The sequence below is a fragment of the Loxodonta africana genome, chromosome 19, assembly GCF_030014295.1.
Source record: "Loxodonta africana isolate mLoxAfr1 chromosome 19, mLoxAfr1.hap2, whole genome shotgun sequence".
NCBI lineage: Eukaryota > Metazoa > Chordata > Mammalia > Proboscidea > Elephantidae > Loxodonta > Loxodonta africana.
The window spans coordinates 3,296,611-3,320,978 of record NC_087360.1 but is presented as its reverse complement, the minus strand read 5'-3'; the positions used below and the strand labels follow the sequence as shown (position 1 = coordinate 3,320,978).

Below are 24,368 nucleotides of genomic sequence, written 5' to 3'. Positions count from 1 at the left end.
GGAGGACTCAAACCTCCAACCTTTCGGTTAGCGGCAGAGTGCATAACCTGTTTGCAGCACCCCGGGACTCCCCCTCTCACGTACACTTTCTCTGAAAACCCGTTGTTGATATTGCTTGCCTGTGTTGCTTTATTTTCATTTTTTGTTGGACTTCCAATTCCGAGGATTCAGACGGTGACAGTCAGGGGTCACCGTGGTCCGTAGGTGCCCCCCGCCGCTTCATTCATTCGTCTATTTTCTTCCACGACTGCCCTCCCCACCAGGGCCACCTTTCTAACATGTTTTCTGTGTTCTTCTAAAACGTCTTGTGTGAATGTGTGCACACGTGTCTTCAGAACTTACGTGAATGCTGTCGGCCTGTAAATCGCGCTCTGTGGCCAACCGCGTTCGTTTAGCCCTGGGCTTTTACAAAACATGCATGTTACTGTGCTGTGTCTAGACCAACGGTTCTCAAACTTGTTGTTAGGACTGTTCACACTCCTAAAAATCACTGAGAACCCGAAAGAGCTATTCTTAATGTGGGCAGTACACGTTGGTTGGTATTTGCAGTCTTAGAAATTAAAACTAATAACTTTTTTAAAAAATTCATTTTACAATAACTACTAAAAATTAAAACCAATCCAAACCCATGGCCAATCGAGTTGTTTATGACTCATGGAGAACCCATGTGTTACAGGGTAGAGCTGAGCTTCATAGGGTTTCCTTAGCTGTGATCTTTACAGAAACAGACCACCAGGCCTCCTTCTACGGCACTGCATGGTGGCTCCACCTGCTCATCTTTAGGTTAACAGCCAGTTGTAAACCGCTGTGCCACCCAGGCTCCTACTGTTGCTGTCGTTAGGCGCTATCCAGTTGATTTGCAACTCATAGCTACCCCATGCGATAGAGTAGAACTGCCCCATAGGGTTTTCTTGGCTGTAATCTTCACGGGAGCAGATCACCAGGCCTTTTCTCCCATGGAGCTGCTGGGTGCGTTTGAACCACCAACCTTTCAGTTAGCAGCCGAGCGCTTCATTGTTGTTCCACCAGGGCTCTTTCCAAAACCAAAAACCAAACTGGGTGCTGTCAAGTCAATTCCAACTCACAGCGACCCTATAGGACAGACTAGAACCGCGCCTGCTAATAATTAAAACCCGTTGCTGTTGAGTTGAGTCTGACTCATAGCGACGCTGTAGGGCGGAGTAGAATTGCCCCATAGGGTTTCCAAGGAGCGGCGGTGGATTCAAACTGCCGACCTTTTGGTTAGCAACTGAGCTCTTAACTAATCAATTAATAATAAGAAGAATTCATTTAAAATATCAACAGTAAACCCATTGCATGTTAACATAAATAGCCTATTTTAAGACAAATAAGTATTTTTCAAAATCAAACAATATTTCGTGAGAAGAGGGCTCCCCTGTTGACTTCTGTGTTCAGGCCAATGTGCTGCGTTGTTTGACTTGAAGCATATGGAGATGGAAAAGAGAGGGCCTCGTGGACACCTGGAAGGATTTGGGGAGCCCTAGGGATCCTTGGACCACCCTTTGAGAACCATGACTGCTGGGTGCCACCCTACATTGAGCACCCACTGCGTTTTACCCATTAATTCCCCCAAATATCTGTTTGTCTACACCACAGTCCCTGCCCTGTCCCCAAGCCTGTGAGCAGCTGGGCAACCCCAACAAGGAAATTCAGCTTTTTATGTGCAACGTTTAACACAGCGTCTAGAACACTCCATAAAGGTTCATTCACACCTTCTGCAAGTGTTTATGGAATGCCAGTTTTAAATTGGGGACATACAGCCGTGGACAGACAAGGTCTCTGCTTGTGGTGCTTATTATATTCCACTGGAAAGACACACTATAAAAAAACAAAAACATAAACGAGACCACTCCAGTTAGTGATCACTGCAGTAAGGGAACAATACTAGAGTGTTGTATTGGAAGGTGAGGAGGCGGGCTGTTAAGACAGGGTGGCTAGGGGTAGGGGGCCCTGCGCATTGTCCGCAGTTAGGGACGGGGGGCCCTGGGTGGTGTCAGTGCTTAGGGACGGGGGGCCCTGGGTGGTGTCAGTGCTTAGGGACGGGGGGCCCTGGGTGGTGTCAGTGCTTAGGGACGGGGGGCCCTGGGTGGTGTCAGTGCTTAGGGACGGGGGGCCCTGGGTGGTGTCAGCAGTTAGGGACGGGAGGCCCTGGGTGGTGTCAGTGGTTGACACACTTGACCCCTAACTGAACAGTTGGAGGTTTGAGTCCACCCAGAGGCACCTCGAAAGAAAGGCCTGGTGAGCTACTTCTGAAAAATCAGCCACTTAAAACCCCACAGGCGTCAGAGCAGCTGTTCTGCTCTGACGCCTGTGGGGTCATTACGAATCAGAATTGACTCAGTGGCAACTGGTTTGGTTTCATATGTCAGGCCGAGTCCCTGAGTGCTGCAAACGGTTAAGCATTTGGCTGCTAACTGAAAGGTTAGGAGTTGGAGTCTACCCAGAGGCATCTCAGGACAGACGCCTGGCGATTCACTTCTGAGAAACTGGCCTTTGGAAACCCTATGGAGCACAGTTCCACTCTGACACACAGGGGGTTGCCATGACTTGGAGTTGACTGGATGGCAGCTGGCTGGTCAGTTGGAAGGGGAGGGGGGCTGTTAGATAGTCAGATGGAGCTGTATCCTCAATCTAAGAGACATTTGGGGGGAAATTGGGGCACGTAGAGGCCACAGATCTAGTCACTACGTAGCCTTGCAGCTTTGGGAGTGTGCGTTCAGATTCTTAGCGTTGACATTGGGGCAGGTTAACCGGTAAGCACGGTCAGCTCCGGCTTACAGTAAGATACGCACGGGCTTATTCGTGTTTACTTACTAACGTGTAGTGCACTTTCACATGGGTTTCACCACACCCTTGATGCTCACTACAGATTAGTGAGGAAGCACAAGAAAGCCTCATGTGTACCTTGCTTATTGGCATAAAGAGTCTCTGCAGCACCCTAATGTGGTCGTGTGTGTAAGCCAGGAGAGCTCACACGGACACACAGACACAGACGCACAGACACACAGACACACACAACGGCTTTTTCTCAGAGTACTTCCCCTGCTGGCTTTAGCCCTATATAGCTCGTGCATAGTCTACCATTTGTGGCCCGACATGCTATTTCTTCCTTTTGTTGGCCACCTTTTTTGCAACCAATAGAATTCTAACCCAAGAAACCAAACTCCAGGGCAGAATTCATCAAAAGGGAGCCACAAACAGTAATTTGTGAACTGAGAGAAAAGAACCTTCTTCATTAAAATTCTGCAGCAGGAAACTCACGGTGAGGATTCCAGGTTGGGACTTCCTTCTAAAGCAGGCTTTGGGGTGGGAGGAAGGGTGGATGGGTTTCTTTGCTCTCATTCTCCCCGCCCCTACCCCCGCCAGAAAGGGTACATGTGGAAACAGTAAAATTACCTGTAGGTAAGGTGTCACCTCTCTAAAAATATAGAGTCCCTGAGTGGGGAGGGGCAAAAAACGGTTAACTCAAAAGTTTGGAGGTTTGAGTCCTCCCAGAAGCACCTTGGCAATCTGTTTCCAAAAATCAGCCAAATGGAGAAGAAGAAGAGGCGGGGCCAAGATGGCGGACTAGGTGGATGCTACCGCGGATCCCTCTTGCAACAACCACTCGGAAAAACAAGTGAATCGATCACATACATAACAATCTACGAACTCTGAACAGCAAGCACAGACTTAGAGACGGAAAATGAACAAATACAGGCAGACAGAGACCGTTTTCAGAACTAGGAGCCAGCGTACCAGGCACGTGACCTTCGGAGCCCGATCTGGGGCAGAGCCCAGGGGGGCAGACGGCACAGACAAGGGGCCCAGCCCTACCCCCCCGAACCCATCCCGGGAGAGAGTCTAGCTGGTTGGCGTGGGCGGCGTAGCGGCGCAATCGGTGGGAGAAGCACCCGGGAGGCAGTGACAGATTTTCCAGCGGGGAGAGCAGCATCCCAGCCGGGGAGCCGTCCTGCCGGGAGTTTGGTGGGAAGCGGGGGGGGCGCGAGCGGGGGGGGGGTCAGCTATATTTCCCTAAAGCGACCCTGGGGCGGGGCCCACACTTTCGTGCGGGGGGGACGCCCACCCAGTTTGCGCGTGTGGCGCGGCGCACCAGAGGGAGAAGTTCCCGGGAGGAGGTGACAGGTCTTGGAGCGGGGAGAGCAGCGTCCCAGTCGGGGAAACGTCCCGCTGGGATTTTAGTGAAAGCGGGCAGGGCGTGAGCGCGGGGTCCAATTATATTCTCCTGAATAGACCCTGGGGGCGGGCCCACCCGTTCGTGCGGGAGACGCCCACCCAGTTCGCGCGAGCAGTGCCGCGCACCGGAGGGAGAAGTCCCCGGGAGGAAGTGACTGGTCTCGGAGTGGGGAGAGTGGTGTCCCAACCGGGGAGCTGTCCCGCCCAGATTTTGGCGGACGGGGGCGGAGCATGAACGTGGTGATCAGCTCTATATTCTGTGATGCTACACTCCTAGCTCTCTGATCCCTCCCCACCCTCCCCAGGCGGCTCCATTAACATCCGAATACCCGGAGCCAGAGGGAGAATTCAGATAGGGATCTGACTGCATTTTTTTTAGCTGATTACTTGGAAAATCTAGTTTCCCAGTGATGGCTCGGAGACAGCAGTCCATATCAAACCACATAAAGAAACAGACCATGACAGCTTCTCCAACCCCCCAAACAAAAGAATCAAAATCTTTCCCAAATGAAGATACAATTCTGGAATTATCAGATACAGAATATAAAAAACTAATTTACAGAATGCTTAAAGATATCACAAATGAAATTAGAATAAATGCAGAAAAAGCCAAGGAACACACTGATAAAACTGTTGAAGAACTCAAAAAGATTATTCAAGAACATAGTGGAAAAATTAATAAGTTGCAAGAATCCATAGAGAGACAGCATGTAGAAATCCAGAAGATTAACAATAAAATTACAGAATTTGACAGTGTAATAGAAAGTCAGAGGAGCAGACTCGAGCAATTAGAATGCAGACTGGGACTTCTGGAGGACCAGGGAATCAACATCAACATAGCTGAAAAAAAATCAGATAAAAGAATTAAAAAAAATGAAGAAACCCTAAGAATCATGTGGGACTCTATCAAGAAGGATAACTTGCGAGTGATTGGAGTCCCAGAACAGGGAGGGGGGACAGAAAACACAGAGAAAATAGTTGAAGAACTCCTGACACAAAACTTCCCTGACATCATGAAAGACGAAAGGATATCTATCCAAGATGCTCATCGAACCCCATTTAAGATTGATCCAAAAAGAAAAACACCAAGACATATTATCATCAAACTTGCCCAAACCAAAGACAAACAGAAAATTTTAAAAGCAGCCAGGGAGAAAAGAAAGGTTTCCTTCAAGGGAGAATCAATAAGAATAAGTTCAGACTACTCAGCAGAAACCATGCAGGCAAGAAGGGAATGGGACGACGTATACAGAGCACTGAACGAGAAAAACTGCCAACCAAGGATCATATATCCAGCAAAACTCTCTCTGAAATATGAAGGAGAAATTAAGATATTTACAGATAAACACAAGTTTAGAGAATTTGCAAAAATTTAAACCAAGACTGCAAGAAATGCTAAAGGAGATTATTTGGCCTGATGACCAATAATATCAGGTACCAGCACAATACAAGGTCACAAAACAGAACGTCCTGATATCAACGCAACTCAAATAGGGAAAGCACAAAAACAAACAAATTAAGACTAATTCTAAAAAATAAATAAATAAACAAAATAATACACATAACAGGAAATCATGGAAATCAATAGAAAAACGATCACAATAATCAAAAAGAGGGACTAAATATAGGAGGCATTGAACTGCCAGATGGAGAGTGATACAAGGTGATATAGAAGGATACAAGTTAGGTTTTTACTTAGAAAAATAGGAGTACATAATAAGGTAACCACAAAAAGGAATATCGATTCCATAACTCAAGAAAAAAGCCAAGAAAAATGTAACGACTCAACAAACACAAAGTTAAACATTATGGAAATGAGGATCTCACAAGCTACTAAGAAAAACGTCTCAGCACAAAAAAGCATGTGGAAAAATGAAATGGCCAACAACACACATGAAAAGGCATTAAAATGACAGCACTAAAAACTTATTTATCTATAATTACCCTGAATGTAAATGGACTAAATGCACCAATAAAGAGACAGAGAGTCACGGACTGGATAAAGAAACACGATCCATCTATATGCTGCCTACAAGAGACACACCTTCGACTTAGAGACACAAACAAACTAAAACTCAAAGGATGGAAAAAAATATATCAAGCAAACAATAAGCAAAAAAGAAGAGGAGTAGCAATATTAATTTCTGACAAAATAGACTTTAGACTTAAATCCGCCACAAAGGACAAAGAAGGACACTATATAATGATAAAAGGGACAATTGATCAGGAAGACATAACCATATTAAATATTTACGCACCCAATGACAGGGCTGCAAGATACATAAATCAAATTTTAACAGAATTGAAAAGTGAGATAGACACCTCCACATTTATAGTAGGAGACTTCAACACACCACTTTCGGAGAAGGACAGGACATCCAGTAAGAAGCTCAATAGAGACACGGAAGACCTACTTACAACAATCCACCAACTTGACCTCATTGACTTATACAGAACTCTCCACCCCACTGCTGCAAAATATACTTTTTTTTTCTAGTGCACATGGAACATTCTCTAGAATAGACCACATATTAGGTCATAAAACAAATCTTTGCAGAATCCAAAACATCGAAATATTACAAAGCATCTTCTCAGACCACAAGGCAACGAAGCTAGAAATCAATAACAGAAAAACTAGGGAAAAGAAATCAAATACTTGGAAAATGAACAACACCCTCCTGAGAAAAGACTGGGTTATAGAAGACATCAAGGAGGGAATAAGGAAATTCTTAGAAAGCAATGAGAATGAAAATACTTCCTATCAAAACTTCTGGGACACAGCAAAAGCAGTGCTCAGAGGCCAATTTATATCGATAAATGCACACATACAAAAAGAAGAAAGAGCCAAAATCAGAGAACTGTCCCGACAACTTGAACAAATAGAAAGTGAGCAACAAAAGAACCCATCAGGCACCAGAAGAAAACAAATAATAAAAATTAGAGCTGAACTAAATGAATTAGAGAACAGAAAAACAATTGAAAGAATTAACAAAGCCAAAAGCTGGTTCTTTGAAAAAATTAACAAAATTGATAAACCACTGGCTAGACTGACTAAAGAAAAACAGGAAAGGAAACAAATAACCCGAATAAGAAATGAGAAGGACCACATCACAACAGAGCCAAATGAAATTAAAAGAATCATTTCAGATTACTACGTAAAATTGTACTCTAACAAATTTGAAAACCTAGAAGAAATGGATAAATTCTTGGAACAATACTACCTACCTAAACTAACACATTCAGAAGTAGAACAACTAAATAGACCCATAACAAAAGAAGAGATTGAAACGGTAATCAAAAAACTTTCAACAAAAAGAAGTCCTGGCCTAGAGGGCTTCACTTCAGAGTTCTACCAAACCTTCAGAGAAGACTTAACACCACTACTACTGAAGGTATTTCAAAGCATAGTAAAAGACGGAATACTACCCAACTCATTCTATGAAGCTACCATCTCCCTGATACCAAAACCAGGTAAAGACATTACAAAAAAAGAAAATTTTAGACCTATATCCCTCATGAACATAGATGCAAAAATCCTCAACAAAATTCTAGCCAATAGAACCCAACAACACATCAAAAAAATAATTCACCCTGATCAAGTGGGATTTATACCAGGTATGCAAGGCTGGTTTAATATCAGAAAAACCATTAATGTAATCCATCACAGAAATAAAACAAAAGATAAAAACCACATGATCTTATCAATAGATGCAGAAAAGGCATTTGACAAAGTTCAACACCCATTTATGATAAAAACTCTTACCAAAATAGGAATTGAAGGAAAATTCCTCAACATAATAAAGGGCATCTATGCAAAGCCAACAGCCAATATCACTCTAAATGCAGAGAACCTGAAAGCATTTCCCCTAAGAACGGGAACCAGACAAGGATGCCCTTTATCACCGCTCTTATTCAACATCGTACTTGAAGTCCTAGCCAGGGCAATTAGGCTAGACAAAGAAATAAAGCGTATCCAGATTGGCAAGGAGGAAGTAAAGCTATCACTATTTGCAGATGATATGATCGTATACATGGAAAACCCTAAGGAATCCTCCAGAAAACTACTGAAACTAATAGAAGAGTTTGGAGGAGTCTCAGGTTATAAAATAAACATACAAAAATCACTTGGATTCCTCTACATCAACAAAAAGAACACCGAAGAGGAAATAACCAAATCAATACCATTCACAGTAGCCCCCAAGAAGATATAATACTTAGGAATAAATCTTACCAAGAATGTAAAAGACCTATACAAAGAAAACTACAAAGCTCTACTACAAGAAATTCAAAAGGACATACTTAAGTGGAAAAACATACCCTGCTCATGGATAGGAAGACTTAACATAGTAAAAATGTCTGTTCTACCAAAAGCCATCTATACATATAACGCACTTCCAATCCAAATACCAATGTCATATTTTAAGGGGATAGAGAAACAAATCACTATTTCATATGGAAGGGAAAGAACCCCCGGATAAGCAAAGCATTACTGAAAAAGAAGAAGAAAGTGGGAGGCCTCACTCTACCTGATTTCAGAACCTATTATACAGCTACAGTAGTCAAAACAGCCTGGTTGTGGTACAACAACAGGCACATAGACCAATGGAACAGAATTGAGAACCCAGATATAAATCCATCCACGTATGAGCAGCTGATATTTGACAAAGGACCAGTGTCAGTCAATTGGGGAAATGATAGTCTTTTTAACAAATGGTGCTGGCATAACTGGATATCCATTTGCAAAAGAATGAAACAGGACCCATACCTCACACCATGCACAAAAACTAACTCCAAGTGGATCAAAGACCTAAACATAAAGTCTAAAACGATAAAGATCATGAAAGAAAAAATAGGGACAACCCTAGGAGCCCTAATACAGGGCATAAACAGAATACAAAACATTACCAAAAATGATGAAGAGAAACCAGATAACTGGGAGCTCCTAAAAATCAAACACGTATGCTCATCTAAAGACTTCACTGAAAGAGTAAAAAGACCACCTACAGACTGGGAAAGAATTTTCAGCTATGACATCTCAGACCAGCGCCTGATCTCTAAAATCTACATGATTCTGTCAAAACTCAACCACAAAAAGACAAACAACCCAATCAAGAAGTGGGCAGAGGATATGAACACACATTTCACTAAAGAAGATATTCAGGCAGCCAACAGACACATGAGAAAATGCTCCCGATCATTAGCCATTAGAGAAATGCAAATTAAAACTACAATGAGATTCCATCTCACACCAACTAGACTGGCATTAATCCAAAAAACACAAAATAATAAATGTTGGAGAGGCTGCGGAGAGATTGGAACTCTCATACACTGCTGGTGGGATTGTAAAATGGTACAACCACTTTGGAAATCCATCTGGCGTTATCTTAAACAGTTAGAAATAGAACTACCATACAACCCAGAAATCCCACTCCTGGGAATATACCCTAGAGATACACGAGCCTTCACACAAACAGATATATGCACACCCATGTTTATTGCAGCTCTGTTTACAATAGCAAAAAGCTGGAAGCAACCAAGATGTCCGTCAATGGATGAATGGGTAAATAAATTGTGGTATATTCACACAATGGAATACTACGCATCGATAAAGAACAGTGACGAATCTGTGAAACATTTCATAACATGGAGGAATCTGGAAGGCATTATGCTGAGCGAAATGAGTCAGTTGCAAAAGGACAAATATTGTATAAGACCACTAGTATAAGATCTTGAGAAATAGAAAAAACGGAGAAGAACACAGACTTATGTGGTTACAAAGGGGGGAGGGAGGGAGGGAGGGAGGGAGAGGGTTTTTTATTGATCAATCTGTAGATAAGAACTGCTTTGGGTGAAGGGAAAGACAACACTCAATACAAGGAAGGTCAGCCTAATTGGGCTGGACTAAAAGCAAAGAGGTTTCCGGGATAAAATGAAAGCTTCAAAGGTCAGCGGAGCAGGGGCTGGGGTCTGGGGAACTTGGTTTGAGGGGACTTCTAAGTCAATTGGCAAAATAATTCTATTATGAAAACATTCTGCATCCCACTTTGAATTGTGGCGCCTGGGGTCCTAAATGCCAACAAGCGGCCATCTAAGATACATCAATTGGTCTCAACCCACCTGGAGCAAAGGCAAAGGAAGAACACCAAGGTCACACGACAACTAAGAACCCAAGAGACAGAAAGAGCCACGTGAACCAGAGACCTACATTATCCTGAGACCAGAAGAACTAGTTGGTGCCCGGCCACAATCGATGTCTGCCCTGTCAGGGAGCACAACAGACAACTCCTGAGGGAGCAGGAGACCAATGGGATACAGACCCCAAATTCTCATGAAAAGACCATACCTAATGGTATGACTGCGACTAGAGGAATCCCGGAGACAATGCTCCCCAGAACTTCTGATGGCACAGGACAGGAACCATTCCCGAAGACAAATCATCAGGCATGAAAAGGACTGGTCAGTGGGGGGGAGAGAGATGCTGATGAAGAGTGAGCTAATTAAATCAGGTGGACACTGAAAAAAAATATATATATATCAGCCAAATGGAAACCCTGTGGATCACAATTGTCCGGTCCGCACCCACCATGGAGATGGAGCAGGGCCAGGCAGCATTTTGTCCCATCGTGTGTGGGGTCCCCGTGAGTCGGGGGTGACATGATGGCAGGTGACAGCAGGGAGCACGTAGAAAGTGGCAGGGCTCGAACCCAGACAGGTGGGCCCGATGCTCCAATCCGCACACACTGCCTGGCTTCCTGGAAAGTCCAGGAAATCATGTGTCCCACGCAGCCTCTGGAAGCTTCTCTCAGTTCCCTTCTGAGAACCTGCTGCTGCAGCTCAGGAAGAAATTCTGGGGAGTTTGTGCAAGACCCGGGAAGCGAGCACGGCGCGTCCCCTCCTCGTGGATGGCATCCCAGAGTGCGAGGGGCATGAGAGAGATGGGGTCCTGGGGCCCTGGGGGGCCGGAAGGTGTCTGGGGTGGGTGCTGCCTCAGCGGGGGTTGGTGTTACTCTCCGGTTTCAGCTGGTTATTAGGAAAAGTCTCACGCCCTTGCCTGAAAAGCAGTGCAGCTCCTTCAGGGCCACTGGGAGGTCAGCACATCAAATACTGATGGGCCAGCTGCACTGACCGTCCTCCAGCCGCTCAGCTGCCTTGTGCAGCCACCAAGGCTCCCAAGGAGCCCACGGACATTGGTGAGAAGGGACTTCGGAGCCACTACCGATCTGGCCGGGAGAGCTCTTCTGCCCTTTTTGGTTTTTATTACTAACGCAGGCTTTTGCACCACTGACTCTTCCCTAAGGACAATTGTGGCTGCCGTGGTCAAGGCTCCTGACTGCTAACCCAAAGGTCGTGGTTTCAAACCACCAGCAGCTCTGCGGGAGAAGGATATGGCAGCCTGCTTCCATACAGATTACAGCCTTGGAAACCCTGTGGGGTCGTTGTAAGTCAGAATCAAGTCAACAACAGAGGGTTTGGTTTAGTTTTGGTTTTCAAGTTAGGAGTGGAGTGAGTGTGTGTGTATATATGAGTGTGCGTGGGTGTATGTGTGTCAGTATGAGTGTGTGTATTTCTGTGTATATGTGTGAGTTTGTGGTTGTGTGTGTATAAGTTTGTTGTGTGTATGAGAATATATATGAGTGTATGTGTGCATGTGTGAAGGAGTGGGGGGGAGTGAGTGTGTGCCTGTTTGTGTTTCAGAGTGAGAGTGTGTGTGTATGAGAGTGTGTGTTGTGTGTGTGTGTGTGTATGAAGGAGAGTGTGAGGGAGTGAGTGTGTGCCTGTGTGAGTGTGTATGGGACTGTGTGTGTGTCACCCCGCCCAGTGTGAAGACGACAGCCTCAGGGACGGTGTGTCCAGGCCCACACTTGCTAACGGAGCCCTGGTCCCTCTATTGATGGACAGATTTGCCTGGAGTCGGACTGCACAGGTTCAAACACAAACTCTGCCACTTACTTCCTGTGTGGCCTTGAGCAAGTCTCTTGGTCACTCTGTGTCTCTGTGTTTTCACCTGTTTTTAAAAAAGGAACTTAGTAAGGGAACCTACTCAATGGAGTTGGTAGGAGGTTTGAAAAAAAAGCACAAAAGCACTCAGCAGAGGGCCTGACTGATATTGGAAATACCAGTGGTGAGCCTCCCTGCTGTTGCTGCTGTCATTGTTGTTGTCATCGGTGTTGACGGTGTCCTTGCTGCTGGTGTTGAACATTCTCGCAAACCCAGCAAAATGCTGGCCCCATGGCCACATCCCTGCCCCTACAAGCATCTAATAACTAAGGCACAGATACGTTTGGTCGTGTTTCTGCAGGCCGGCACGCAGACCAGAGCCGGGGAACCTCGCTTTTCACAGTTCTAGGCTCTCCCTCCCTGTGGTCCTCGCAAGGAAGCACACCTGGGCAGCTGTGCAAGCAATCCTCCTTGTGGTTTATTCCCCGTAATTAAATAAGCATCATGCCAGTCTGCACTGAGGAATAGATACGGGGCAATCATAAAAGTGCATTTCTCTGCGCATGTAGGATCACAGCGTGGTCATCTCAGAGCAGCGGATGAACGCCAGGGGCTTGGGGGCACGTTGCAGCTCTTCCGGTAATTACAGCTCGCCGTTGTCTGTGTGCCAGACTCACCTGGCTGTGATCCTTTCTGGCTTTACCTTAAGCCAGGGCTTCTCAGCCTCAGCACTGCTGCCATTTGGGGCCAGATCGTTCTCTGTTGTGGGGCTGTCCTGTGCATCGTAGGATGTTTAGTAGTGTGCTTGGACTCTGCCCAATTAATGCTAGTAGCGTACCACCAGGGCTCCTTGACAAACAACTTGTAGTTGTTAGGTGCTGTTGAGTCGGTTCCAACTCATAGCGACCCTATGCATGACAGAATGAAACACTGCCCAGTCCTGCACCATCCTCTTGATCGTTGTTATGCTTGAGCCCATTGTTGCAGCCACTGTGTCAATCCATCTCGTTGAGGGTCTTCCTCTTTTTCGCTGACCCTCTAATTTACCAAGCATGATGTTCTTCTCCAGGGACTGATCCCTACTGACAACATGTCGAAAGTATGTGAGATGCGGTCTCGCCATCTTTGCTTCTAAGGAGCATTCTGGTTGTACTTCTTCCAAGACAGATTTGTTCGTTCTTTTGGCAGTCCATGGTGTATTCAATATTCTTCACCAACACCACAATTCAAAGGCATCAACTCTTCTTTGGTCTTCCTTATTCATTGCCCAGCTTTCGCATGCGTATGAGGCAATTGAAAATATCATGGCTTGGGTCAGGTGCACCTTTGAAAAAAAACAGCAAACCCGTTGCTATCGAGTTGATTCCGACACATAGCAACCTTAAAGGACAGAGCAGAACTGCTCCATAGAACTTCCAAGGAGCGCTTAGTGAATTCAAACTGCCGACCTTTTGGTTAGCGGCCGTAGCTCTTAACTACTACGTCACCAGGGTTTCCTATAAGCAAATGAGTTAGTGTCTCCAAAAATGTGAATGGCATAAAAAGGTGTGGTGGGGCGGAGGGGAAACAAGTGTCAACACAGTAAGAGAGACTGAAGAACATAACATCAGGTGCTACATGCGCACTTTGTCTGGGTTCTGACTTGAACAGGCCAATCAATTACATAAAACAATATCTTTCAGGTAATTAGGGGAATGTTTCTATTAGGGAATTATTGTTCATTTTGTTAGTATGATAATGGCAAGGTGATTATGTTAACACAAATGATGAAGCATTCATGAGTGAAGTGGTGTGCTGTCTGGGTTTTGGTTGTCAGTACTCCAGCATAAAAAAGTGGGCTCAGTTGGTGAAACAAAGCTGGCAAAATATTGATAGTTGAGGCTGATCAATGAGTACACACAGGTTAATTATAATACTCCCCTTTCCTCTGCACTGTTTGAAATAGTCAATGCTAATTTTTTTAAACAGCTGAGTGAATGCCAGTCCTTCTCATGGAAGAGAAAGCACCGTCAGACTCACCCAGACAAAGAATGTTGGCGCAACAAACTCTGCCATCTTTGGCCCGAATGACATGTATCATGTTATTTCCTTCTGCCATTGTTCTGATCCACAGCGGTTGAGTAAACTTATTTAAGAGATAGCCTTGAGCATGTCGCCAAAATGCCAAGGAAAGGTGCGTCGTGCTGGATATGAAAAGACAGGTTTTGCAGTGTATGGAAGCAGCTCAACGCCTTCAGGAACCTGGGGGGAAGTGTGCTGAAGGTGAGCAGTCACTGGGGAGGATGGAGTTCTTTGTCGTTACGAAGAACATGGTCAACGTGACTGCAAACTAGCAGGAAGGACCGGCAGCTAGATGCACCATAGACAGAAGAACCGCAGGGTACGTATTAGGGTCCCAGCAGGAAACAAGCACACTCAGCATTTAAGGAAAATATTTTCATTGAAGGGGCTGTTTACAGAGGTGCAGGCAGGTTTGCCTGGGACCTCACGCTCACGCTCAGCCACTGCCCATCTGTCAGCGGAGGCTTCCGTGCTGCTGTGATGCTGAACAGGTTCCAGTGGAGCTTCCAGACTAAGATGGACTAGGAAGAAAGGCCTGGCAATCTACTTCCAAACATCAGCCAGGGAAAACCCTGTGGAGCACAACTGTCCAATCCTGTTGTGCATGGGGTCGCCACGAGCTGAGGGCTGACTGAGCGGCATCTAGCAACAACAACAGGAGGAAACCTGTGGAAACAGAGCATTTGTGTTTGTTTCAGGAATGAATATCCTTGTACCACAGCCTGTAACAGTAGGTCTAGCCCATTGTCTGGGACCAGAAAAACGGGAATAAAAAGAAATACGGAGCTTGAAGTAGCAAAAACACTATGGAAATTCCAGTGGTCTCTTAGCTCCAGCCTTTTCTGACCCTTGATGAGTTGCTGGTAAAGTTTTCATTAGCACCAAAGGTCAAAGGAAAAACTGACACAGCAAAAGGTAATGGTCAAAGGGGTCAGTTTTGGTGAGCGAAATGGGAGATGAAAAAGACGCTCGATAGGAAAAGCGTTTGACCGCTGCAGCCTTCACAGTAGACCTGAGACGGGTGGGGACGTTTGTTCTGGATGAGCTGGCTACAGCTCTAGGTCAGTCAGAGAGCAACGACTTACGTACGTGGGGGAAAGGGCCAGCTCTGGGGGCTTCACACACACACGCTCACACTCACACTTGCACACACACACGCTCACACATAACACACATACACACACGTACACACAGATATCCACTCACACAAACTCATACAGACACACACAACGCACACATGTATACACACATACACTCACGCAGACACACACTGACACACGTACACACACATATACACACAAACTCACACAGACACACACAAGGACACTCGCATACACTCATAAACAGACACATACACACTCACACAAACACACACACACAGACTCGCATACACACAGAGACACACATACACGCTCACACAAATACACTCACACAAACTCACGCACATACACACACTCACACACAGACACATGCCCACACGGCAACACTCAGACACACTCACACAGACACGCATACGCACACACAACTCTTCCTAAGTAATTCTGCCTACCCCAGGCCTTTGCACTGGTGGTTTCCAGTTGGAAATGGGTTCCCCCAGTTGACCACATGGCTGTCTCCTCACCGCCTCTCGGGGCTCTGCCCTTCAGAGAGGTCTTCCCCAGCCATCCTGTTTAAAACTGCCCCTTTCTTCCTACCCCGGTGTTTACCATCCCAGCTTCGTTTTCCTCCATAACCTCCGTGACCCTGAAGAACCGTTTATTTCACTTCCGTTTTGCTGACTGCCTGGCTTTCCAGCTGGAACATGAGCACCCCAGGGGCAGAGAACCGGGCTTCTTGGACACTCCTCCCCTAGGAAGCGCTTGGCACCTACTGCGCTGTTGGTAACTGCTTCTTGAATGAATAAATCTCTACTATAGGGTCGCTGTGAGTTGGAATCCACTTGATGGCAGCGGGTTTGGGTTTTTTTTTGTTTGTTTTAAGAAAGCAGAGATCCAGATTCTTATAGGAAACCTTCTGGTTTTACTTTAATGTTGGCAACTAATCGTGTACTCTGCGGGCCCGATTCAGCCCTGAGCAGTGTGTACTTCAGCCATACAGGGACCAGAGTCCAGGTGGTGCCCGGCCCCCCTCCCCATATCCTCCTCATCACACAGGGGTGTGCACACATCCCAGCGCCCCAGAAGCTTCTAGAGGAGAGAATTTTACAGGGAGATCCTTCCTGACCTGGGATAGATGGCTTGGAGGATGGAAATTAGGGTTCCTGTGTTCAGAATTTGTACTGAACATTGATTTCCTTCAAGGAACAATTAATCATCCCTGTGTTACATCTGAGCCAAGCATATTCCGAAAACAGGGGGAACTATTTTGGTTTTTAACCAGTGAAAAACTGGATTGTTTTTGTTGTTAGCTGCCATCAAGTCAGCTTAAGCTCATGGAGACCCCATGTTCAACAGAACAAAACGTTGCCCGGTCCTGCACCATCTTCGTGATTGCTGGTATGGCCGAGCCCGTTGTTTCTGCCACTGTGTATTTTGAGTGCCTTCCAACCTAGGGGGCTCATCTTCCAGCACTGTATCGGACAATATTCTGTTGTGATCTACAGGGTTTCGTTGACTATTTTTGGAAGTAGATCTCCAGGCCTTTCTTCCTAGTCTGTCTTGTTCTGGAAGCTCTGCTAGTGCCTGGCAGAGCTTTCAGCATCATGGCAACATTGCAGGCCCCCACAGCTGGGCACACTGATGGATGAGGGGTGGGAAAAACTGGGTAACAGAGCCCATCATAAGCAAGTTGTGGGGATAAGGCCCACCTGAGCCCTGTTCTGGCACCCTCAGATACGACCAAAGACCCCGAGGGCAGGCCCATGCCCGAATCCAACAATGACGCATCCAGCATCTAGCATGGTGCCTGGGACAGAGTCACTGTCATCGACGTGGACATGAAAAGTGGAGTCCCTGGGTGGTGCGAATCCTGAACGTGCTCCTCTGCTAACCAAGACGTTGGAGGTTTGAGCCAGCCCAGAAGTGCCTTGGAAAAAAGACCTGGCGATCTGCTTGTGAGAAATCAGCCACTAAAAACCCTGTGGAGCACGGTTCTACTCTGACACGCGTGGGGTCGCCATGAGTCAGAGTCGACTCGAAGGCCACAGGCCGGTACTAGTACCTGGGTGGTAACCTTCCTCCAGGTTTATCCCCCAATTGTTTTGTTAACATTGACTCTTGTGGCAACTTTGTGGTCCTGGACCCAGACTCTGACAACAGCCATTTCCTTGCAATAGACGGAAACACCCACTGTCCTCATCAAAGAAGATGCCTGACTAGCAGCAGGGGCCTTGAAACCTACGACTTTCTCCCATCTGGATGGCTTACTCTCCCACCCAGCACAGAGACGGAACCACCCCTGCACCCGCCAACAGGAACCCTCCCATCTGCGTGAACCGTTCAGTAGGAAGAACAGTTTGTGGCTTCAGTGAAATCCGGCATCTTGAGCAAAATCCAGATCCTGCAAAACCTCATTTCAAGCAAAGTCCCATTTCACGAGGCGTTTATTCCGGGCAGTTGAGATTGAAGGTCCCCGTGATACGCTGAGAGCTGGGGGGGGTCCCGTGATACGCCGACGGCTGGGGGGTCCCCGTGATACGCCAGCGGCTGGGGGGTCCCCGTGATACGCTGAGAGCTGGGGGGGGTCCCGTGATACGCCGACAGCTGGGGGGTCTCCATGATACGCTGATGCCTGGGGCATCCCGTGATAGGCCGACAGCTGGGGGGTCCCCGTGATACGCCGACGGCTGGGGGGTCCCCGTGATACGCCGACGGCTGGGGGGTCCCCGTGATACGCCAACGGCTGGGGGGTCCCCGTGATACGCCGACGGCTGGGGGGTCCCCGTGATACGCTGACGGCTGGGGGGGTCCCGTGATACACCGGCAGCTGGGGTGTCCCCGTGATACGCCGACGGCTGGGGGGGTCCCCGTGATACGCTGACGGCTGGGGGGGTCCCGTGATACGCCGGCAGCTGGGGGGTCCCCATGATACGCTGATGGCTGGGGGGGGTCCCGTGACACGCTGAGAGCTGGGGCGTCCCCGTGATATGCTGATAGCTGGGGGGGTCCCGTGATACGCTGACAGCTGAGGGGTCCCCATGATACGCTGACAGGTGGGGCATCCTTGTGATACGCTGACGGCTGGGGCGTCCCCGTGATACGCAGACAGCTGAGGTGTCCTCGACTCCTCTGTGTTAGGATAAATGGAGGCTTCCACTTGGCTAGTGTGTATTTCCTCTTTGTCCCCTCAGCACAGCTGGACTCCTGGCTGGTAAGACCAGCAAGCGTGTTCAGCAAATCATTGTAAGACTTGAGAGAAGTTTCTAAAGGAAAGGTGGCTGCTGAGGCTCCTAGGATGTTCCCACCCTGGGCTGGTGCTGATTTGGTACTCTGAGTGTGGAAGGTGGAGATGGGATTTATCACCACTCCCAGCCCCTTGGTTCCATGCCAGTTCGTGGTGTCTGCCTGGTCATCACGTTCATTCGGCTAGGTTATCCTTTTACGTGCTCACACGGGTTTATGTTCTCCACTCTGATGTTAGCAGGGCAGGGGTGTGTCTATATAGAGAGAGAGAGCCCTGGTGGTGCAATGGTTAAGCGCTTGGCTGCTAACTAAAAGGCTGGCAGCTCAAACTCACCTGGCAGCTCCACAGGAGAAAAGATCTGGAGATCTGCTCTCAGCAAGATTACAGCCTAGGAAACCCTATGGGGCAGTCCTATTGTGTCACATGGGATCACTGTGAGTGAAAATCAACTCAATGGCATCCAACTACAACAACAACAACTTATACATATATAATTTTTTAAAGATGTTACCTTCATAAGAGATAACCCCTGCACATAAGTTAAGTAGTCAAATAGTTCTCTAAATTTGGTAAAAACTGTATATTGTTGTGGTTGGCTACCACTGAGTTGGCCCCCGACTCGTGGCAGCACCATGCTCAATAGGAACAGACCATTGTGATCCACAGGGTTTTCACTGGCTGATTTTTGGAAATAGATCCCCAGGCCTCTCTTCCCAGTCTGTCTTAGTCTGGAAGCTCCACTGAAACCTGCCCCCCATGGGAAACTGTGGTGTTATCTGAAGTGCCGGTGGCCTAGCTTCCAGTGTCACAGCAACACTCAGGCCACCACGGGATAACAAACTGGTAGACGGGTGGCGTAATGTAACAACAGCTAACGTTTATCAACTGCTCATTATATGGCCATATATGGCTGACACTCCTCTAATCTCTTTCTATGTGTTAATTCACTTAATCATCACGACATCTTTATAATGGGGGTTAGTATAATTCTCTTTTCACAGAGGAGGACATTGAGACACAGGTTATATAACTCACTCAAAGTCACACACCAGAAAGTGGTGGAACTAGGATGTAAACCTCAGCCAGGGCTTCTCAGCCTCAGCACCACTGACACGTTGGACCAGAAGACTCTTTGTGGTGGGGACTGGCCCGTGCATTGCAGGGTGTTTAGCAGCATCCTTGGCCTCCACCCACTGGATGCCAGTAACAACCACCTCACCCTCGACATCAGGACGATCAAAAATTTCTCCAGACAGATCTAATTGACAAGAGCAACTGGAAAGGTTAGATAGGAACCTTAGGGGGCAGTGAGTTTATCTTAAAGGGGAAGGAGCACTCAAAAAAGGAGGGTGAGGATGGTTATACAACTCGAAGAATGTAATCAACTGATCTGTGCAAGTAGAAACTGTTGAATTCATGTACGTTCTGTGTATATTCTCGACAATGACAAAAGTACAATAGATTATGTAAAAAAATTATAAGCCATTGAAATAAACTTCAAATAAAAAAAACTATTTGGAATCAAATTGACAACAGCAACTCAACAGTTTAGACAGGAAACTTAGGGTCAGTGAGTTTGTTAACGGGGGAGGAATAACTCAGAAAGGGAGGGTGAGAATGTTTGCACAACTCCAAGGTTGTAATCAGTGTCACAGAACTGTGTATGTAGAAACTGTTGAATTGGTGTATGTTCTGCTGAAAAAAATTCTTTAGATAATGCCACATGTCCCCTGGGGACACAGTCACCCTGGTTGAGAAGCACTCACCCAGGTGGGCTAGTCTGTGCTCTTGACCACTTTGTATACTACCTCCTGGTTTAATGAATGTCTGGGAGCCCCTTCCCCTCGCCCTGAGATGGACAGGAAGTTCCATGATGCCTGGGCCTGTGGCGGGTCTTTCTCCCACACTGTCTCGGCCCAACCCGGGCATTAATGCCATCTGGTCTGTGGTGTCATCTGTACCACCAGGCATGAAAACAGTGGAAAAGCAGAAAAGACAAGCCTGAGTGCAGCTTGGTGGCGTGGGAGCTTTTGGACAGGCCATGTCTTTAACCACGCGGCTCTCTCTTGCCCTTTCATCCCCACAGAGCCAAGGTGAAGAAGGGCGTGAACATCCTGAGTGCGCAGACCAGCGAGCCTCGCCTGTGGGACTCCACACAGGAGACGGGCAACGGCGGCAAGCATGCCACCACCACTGTGGTGTGTCAGCGCCTGGGGCCGGGGCCACGCAACAGGTAAGGGGGCCGCCACTCAGCAGGCCACTCACGTGTCCCAGTGACGCAGCTGCTGTCTAGGAGGCTCCACCACGTAGGCATACGTTAGCCACTGCATCGTGGAGCCCTGAAACCCACACCTGAAATCTGGAAGCACTTACAGTGACCTTGGTATCCTCTGGCACTCTGCCGTGGGGCAGTGCAGGGCGCCAGGCTGCAAAGCTGTGGTTTGGGCTTCGAGCAGGCAGCCTCGGTCAGGGTGGCCTAGTCCCCTCTGCCGGGCTTCTGTGTCCTCCCCACCTCAACTCATCCCCTTTGCTCTCTGCATTTCCAGGGCTGCTTCATTGCAGTGTCCAGCCTCAGCTCAGTCGGCTAGATCTAGTCTTCAATGAGATGTACCTAAAGACGGGGTGACATCAGTGACCATCACAAACATAAGCGTGTTATGTGCAATTCTATATAGACACCGGAATACTTACAGTAATTGTTTTCTAGTAATAGAAACAGTGCATACTCCATCGTAGAATGTTTGGTACACTCAGGTTGTTGTTGTTGTTAGCTGCTGTCTCGTTAGCTACCAGCTCATGGTGACACCACACACCGTGGGTCACAAGGCTCCCCGGTCCTGCGCTATCCCCCTGATTGGAGCGTTGTCATCCATAAGGTTTACATTGGCTGGTCTTCAAAAGTAGATCCCCAGGCCTTTCTTCCTGGTCCATCTTAGTCTGGGAGCTTCATGGATACCTGCTCATCATCACAGCAACATGCAAGCCTCCTCTGACAGACAGGTGGTGTCCACATGTGAGGTAAATTGGCCGGGAATCAAACCCAGGTCTCCTGCCTGGAAGGCGAGAATTCTACCACTGAACCACCAATGTCTCATAAACCCAGGTAGATGGGGAAAAATAAAAATAATATATCAGCAGCCCTACTGCCCGGGGATAACCCACTGCTAACATATTGGTTCATTTATTTTCAGTGTTTTATACATATATAATATCTATATATAGTAAATGTGTAGTAGATTTATTTTACAAATTTGATATCATAATATACATATAGATTTTTAGGATAATTTTATTTTCATTTACATTAAAAACTTCTTCTCACGACATTTAATATTCCCCCAGAAGAATTTAATGTCGTCATGATATTCCATCCTATGGATTTAATGTAAGTAATCATTTTCATGTTTTCAGACATTTACTTGTTTCCAAACTTCGTTCTTAGGGTTGCTGTAGCAGTAAACCACCTTCCCTGTAAATCTCTGTCCTCACCTTTGTCCTTATCATGGCGTCTTGGGATCAAAACATGTGATCGTTTTTTAGGGCTCTTGATACCTCCCACCAGGGTGTTTTCCTGAAGAAATTACTATTAAGGCAAGAAAACAAAAAAATAAATACATAAGCAAGTTGCCATTGAGTAGATTCCGACTCATGACGCCCTGTGTGTATCAGAGCAGAACTGTGCTCCAGAGGGTTTTCAGTGGCTGATTTTTTCAGACGTAGATCACCAGGCCTTTCTTCCGAGGCACATCTGGGTGGATTTGAACTGCCAGCCTTGTGGTTAGTAGCTAGGTGTTTAGCCATTTGCACTGCTCAGGAACTCCAATTACCGTACATGTTTTCTGAAGTGAATACTGTAAGGCTGCCGTGAAAAATCCGCACATTCTCCACCTTGTTTAGAAACGCTCTGTTGAATTATCTAAAACCCCCCTCGCTGGCCCTTCCTTTAATCTGTAGCCAGCAAAATCATCTGGTCTCCTGAACAGCGTACAGCTTCGAACGGCAGTGTTCGCTACCCATGCCCCAAGAGCGATTTTTATTGTGTCTTGGGGTGAAGATGGGGTGAAGGGTGTCTGGATGTTTGAACTTGTGAAAAAATGTCAGGGAAGAAACGTGTGCAGGGGCCCGTCGTTCTAAGCAAGAGATCGGAAGGCAAATCAAATCTCCTGAATCGAATGCACATAAAGTCAAATTACCCCACAAGATTAGTCTTGATTCTGCAAATAAAGCGTTAATTAAGAGACAATGAATTTGTATATGTAAGTAGTTCTTCAGCTCAGAATCAGAAGGAGTTTCCACGTGAGGGAGCTACACCTTGCAAGTTCTGGAGAGTCCCGGCGGCAAGCTGCGTGTTCTGAGGCTTCTGGCAACTCCGATTTGGGCCCAGTTGTGTCTGCTGAGAGGGAGACCACTGTGTATGATGTCCTGGAATCATTCTGGGGGTTTGGGCAGAGGTGCTGGGGTTCCATCCTGGTGTGTCCTCACTTGTGAAGGTCAGCTGTTCGTTGCCATGAGGCTGGCCACAGGCAGGGGTGTGGAAGACCAGGCTGTAGCCTGCAGGCCCTCAGCTTCCCTCGTGTGATGCTTTGGGTTTTTGGAAGAATGTCAGTCAGGACAGGTGTTAATTGCGTGCTGAAATCAGATGTGCCAGCTTGTGAGAGCTGACGGCCCACATCTCTTCCCAACTCTGCAGTCAGGACCTGAGTTAGGTGCCCGTGGAAAGGCAGGTTGAGGCCGTGTTATGGAGGGACGTGAGGGCCAGACCAATAGTTTAAATTCACATTTCCCTACTAATTACTGCCTACCCTAATCTTAAAAAGCCCTGATGGCAAAGTGCTTAAGCGCTCAGCTGCTAATCGAAAAGTCGGTGGTTCGAATCCACCAGCTGCTCCATGGGAGAAAGACTTTGGCAATCTGCTCCCATAAAGTTTATAGCCTGGGAAACCCTCCGGGCAGTTCTGCCCTGTCTTGTAGGGTCACTATGGACATCATGCTTGGTAAAATAGTGGGCCAGAGAAAAAGAGGAAGACCCTCAATGAGATGGATTGACACAGTGGCTGCAACAATGGGCTTAAGCATAGCAACAATTGTGAGGATGGCTCAGGACCAGGCAGTGTTTTGTTCTGTTGTATACAGTGTTCCTATAAGTCAGAACCAACTCAACAGCACCTAACAACAGCAAAATAAGTCAGAATCGACTTGACGGCAAACAACTCTAACTTTCCAATCCGTTGACCTTTTTATTTAAGTTGGTGACTAAGGAGCTCTGGTGGCACAGTGGTTAAGTGCTCAGCGGCTAACTGAAAACTGGCAGTTCAAACCCTCCCTAGAGCTCTGAGGGATAAAGACCTTGTAATCTGCTTCCATAAAGATGACAGCCACGAAAACTCTATGGGGCAATTCTACTCTGTCCCACGGGGTCGCTGTGAGTCAGAGTGGACGGGACAGAAACTAACAACAATATAAGTCAGTGACTAAAAGGGGAACTTTGTGTCACTACCTGCGTCAAAAATCCACAACCCTAGCTGATTTGAGCAGAAGAGGAAATTATGCAAAGGATATTGCTAAAAGGCTGTGGAACCAGCTTGGAAAATGGGTGGTAGTAGGGGAGACTCAGCAGCAGCCGGACCTCACCTAAAATCGTCCTCCTCCATGTCCACGCACACCCAGACACAGTTAGTATTTCTTAACATCCCCTTTAAATTGTCTTGTTTGTAAGAAAAAGTACCTTCATTTTTACTGATGATATCCTTGAAATTATATGCTTAAAATGCTGATTATATTAGTTTCTGATGTCCATAACAATTATTACAAAGCCCTAAGATTTATCTTAA

The 24,368-nt window shown here is 46.8% G+C and overlaps 1 protein-coding gene across 1 annotated transcript in view; it reads left to right on the top strand.

Annotated features, from left to right (window-relative positions):
- The window catches only part of TMEM132C (transmembrane protein 132C), a gene marked incomplete at its 5' end in the record, with an annotated part of 216,742 nt that overhangs the window by 86,484 nt on the left and 105,890 nt on the right, over positions 1–24,368 (top strand). The window contains one exon of the mRNA XM_064272046.1: positions 20,624–20,770. Within this exon, the coding sequence (XP_064128116.1) occupies positions 20,624–20,770 (147 nt within the window). The remainder of the gene's footprint in view (positions 1–20,623; positions 20,771–24,368) is intronic.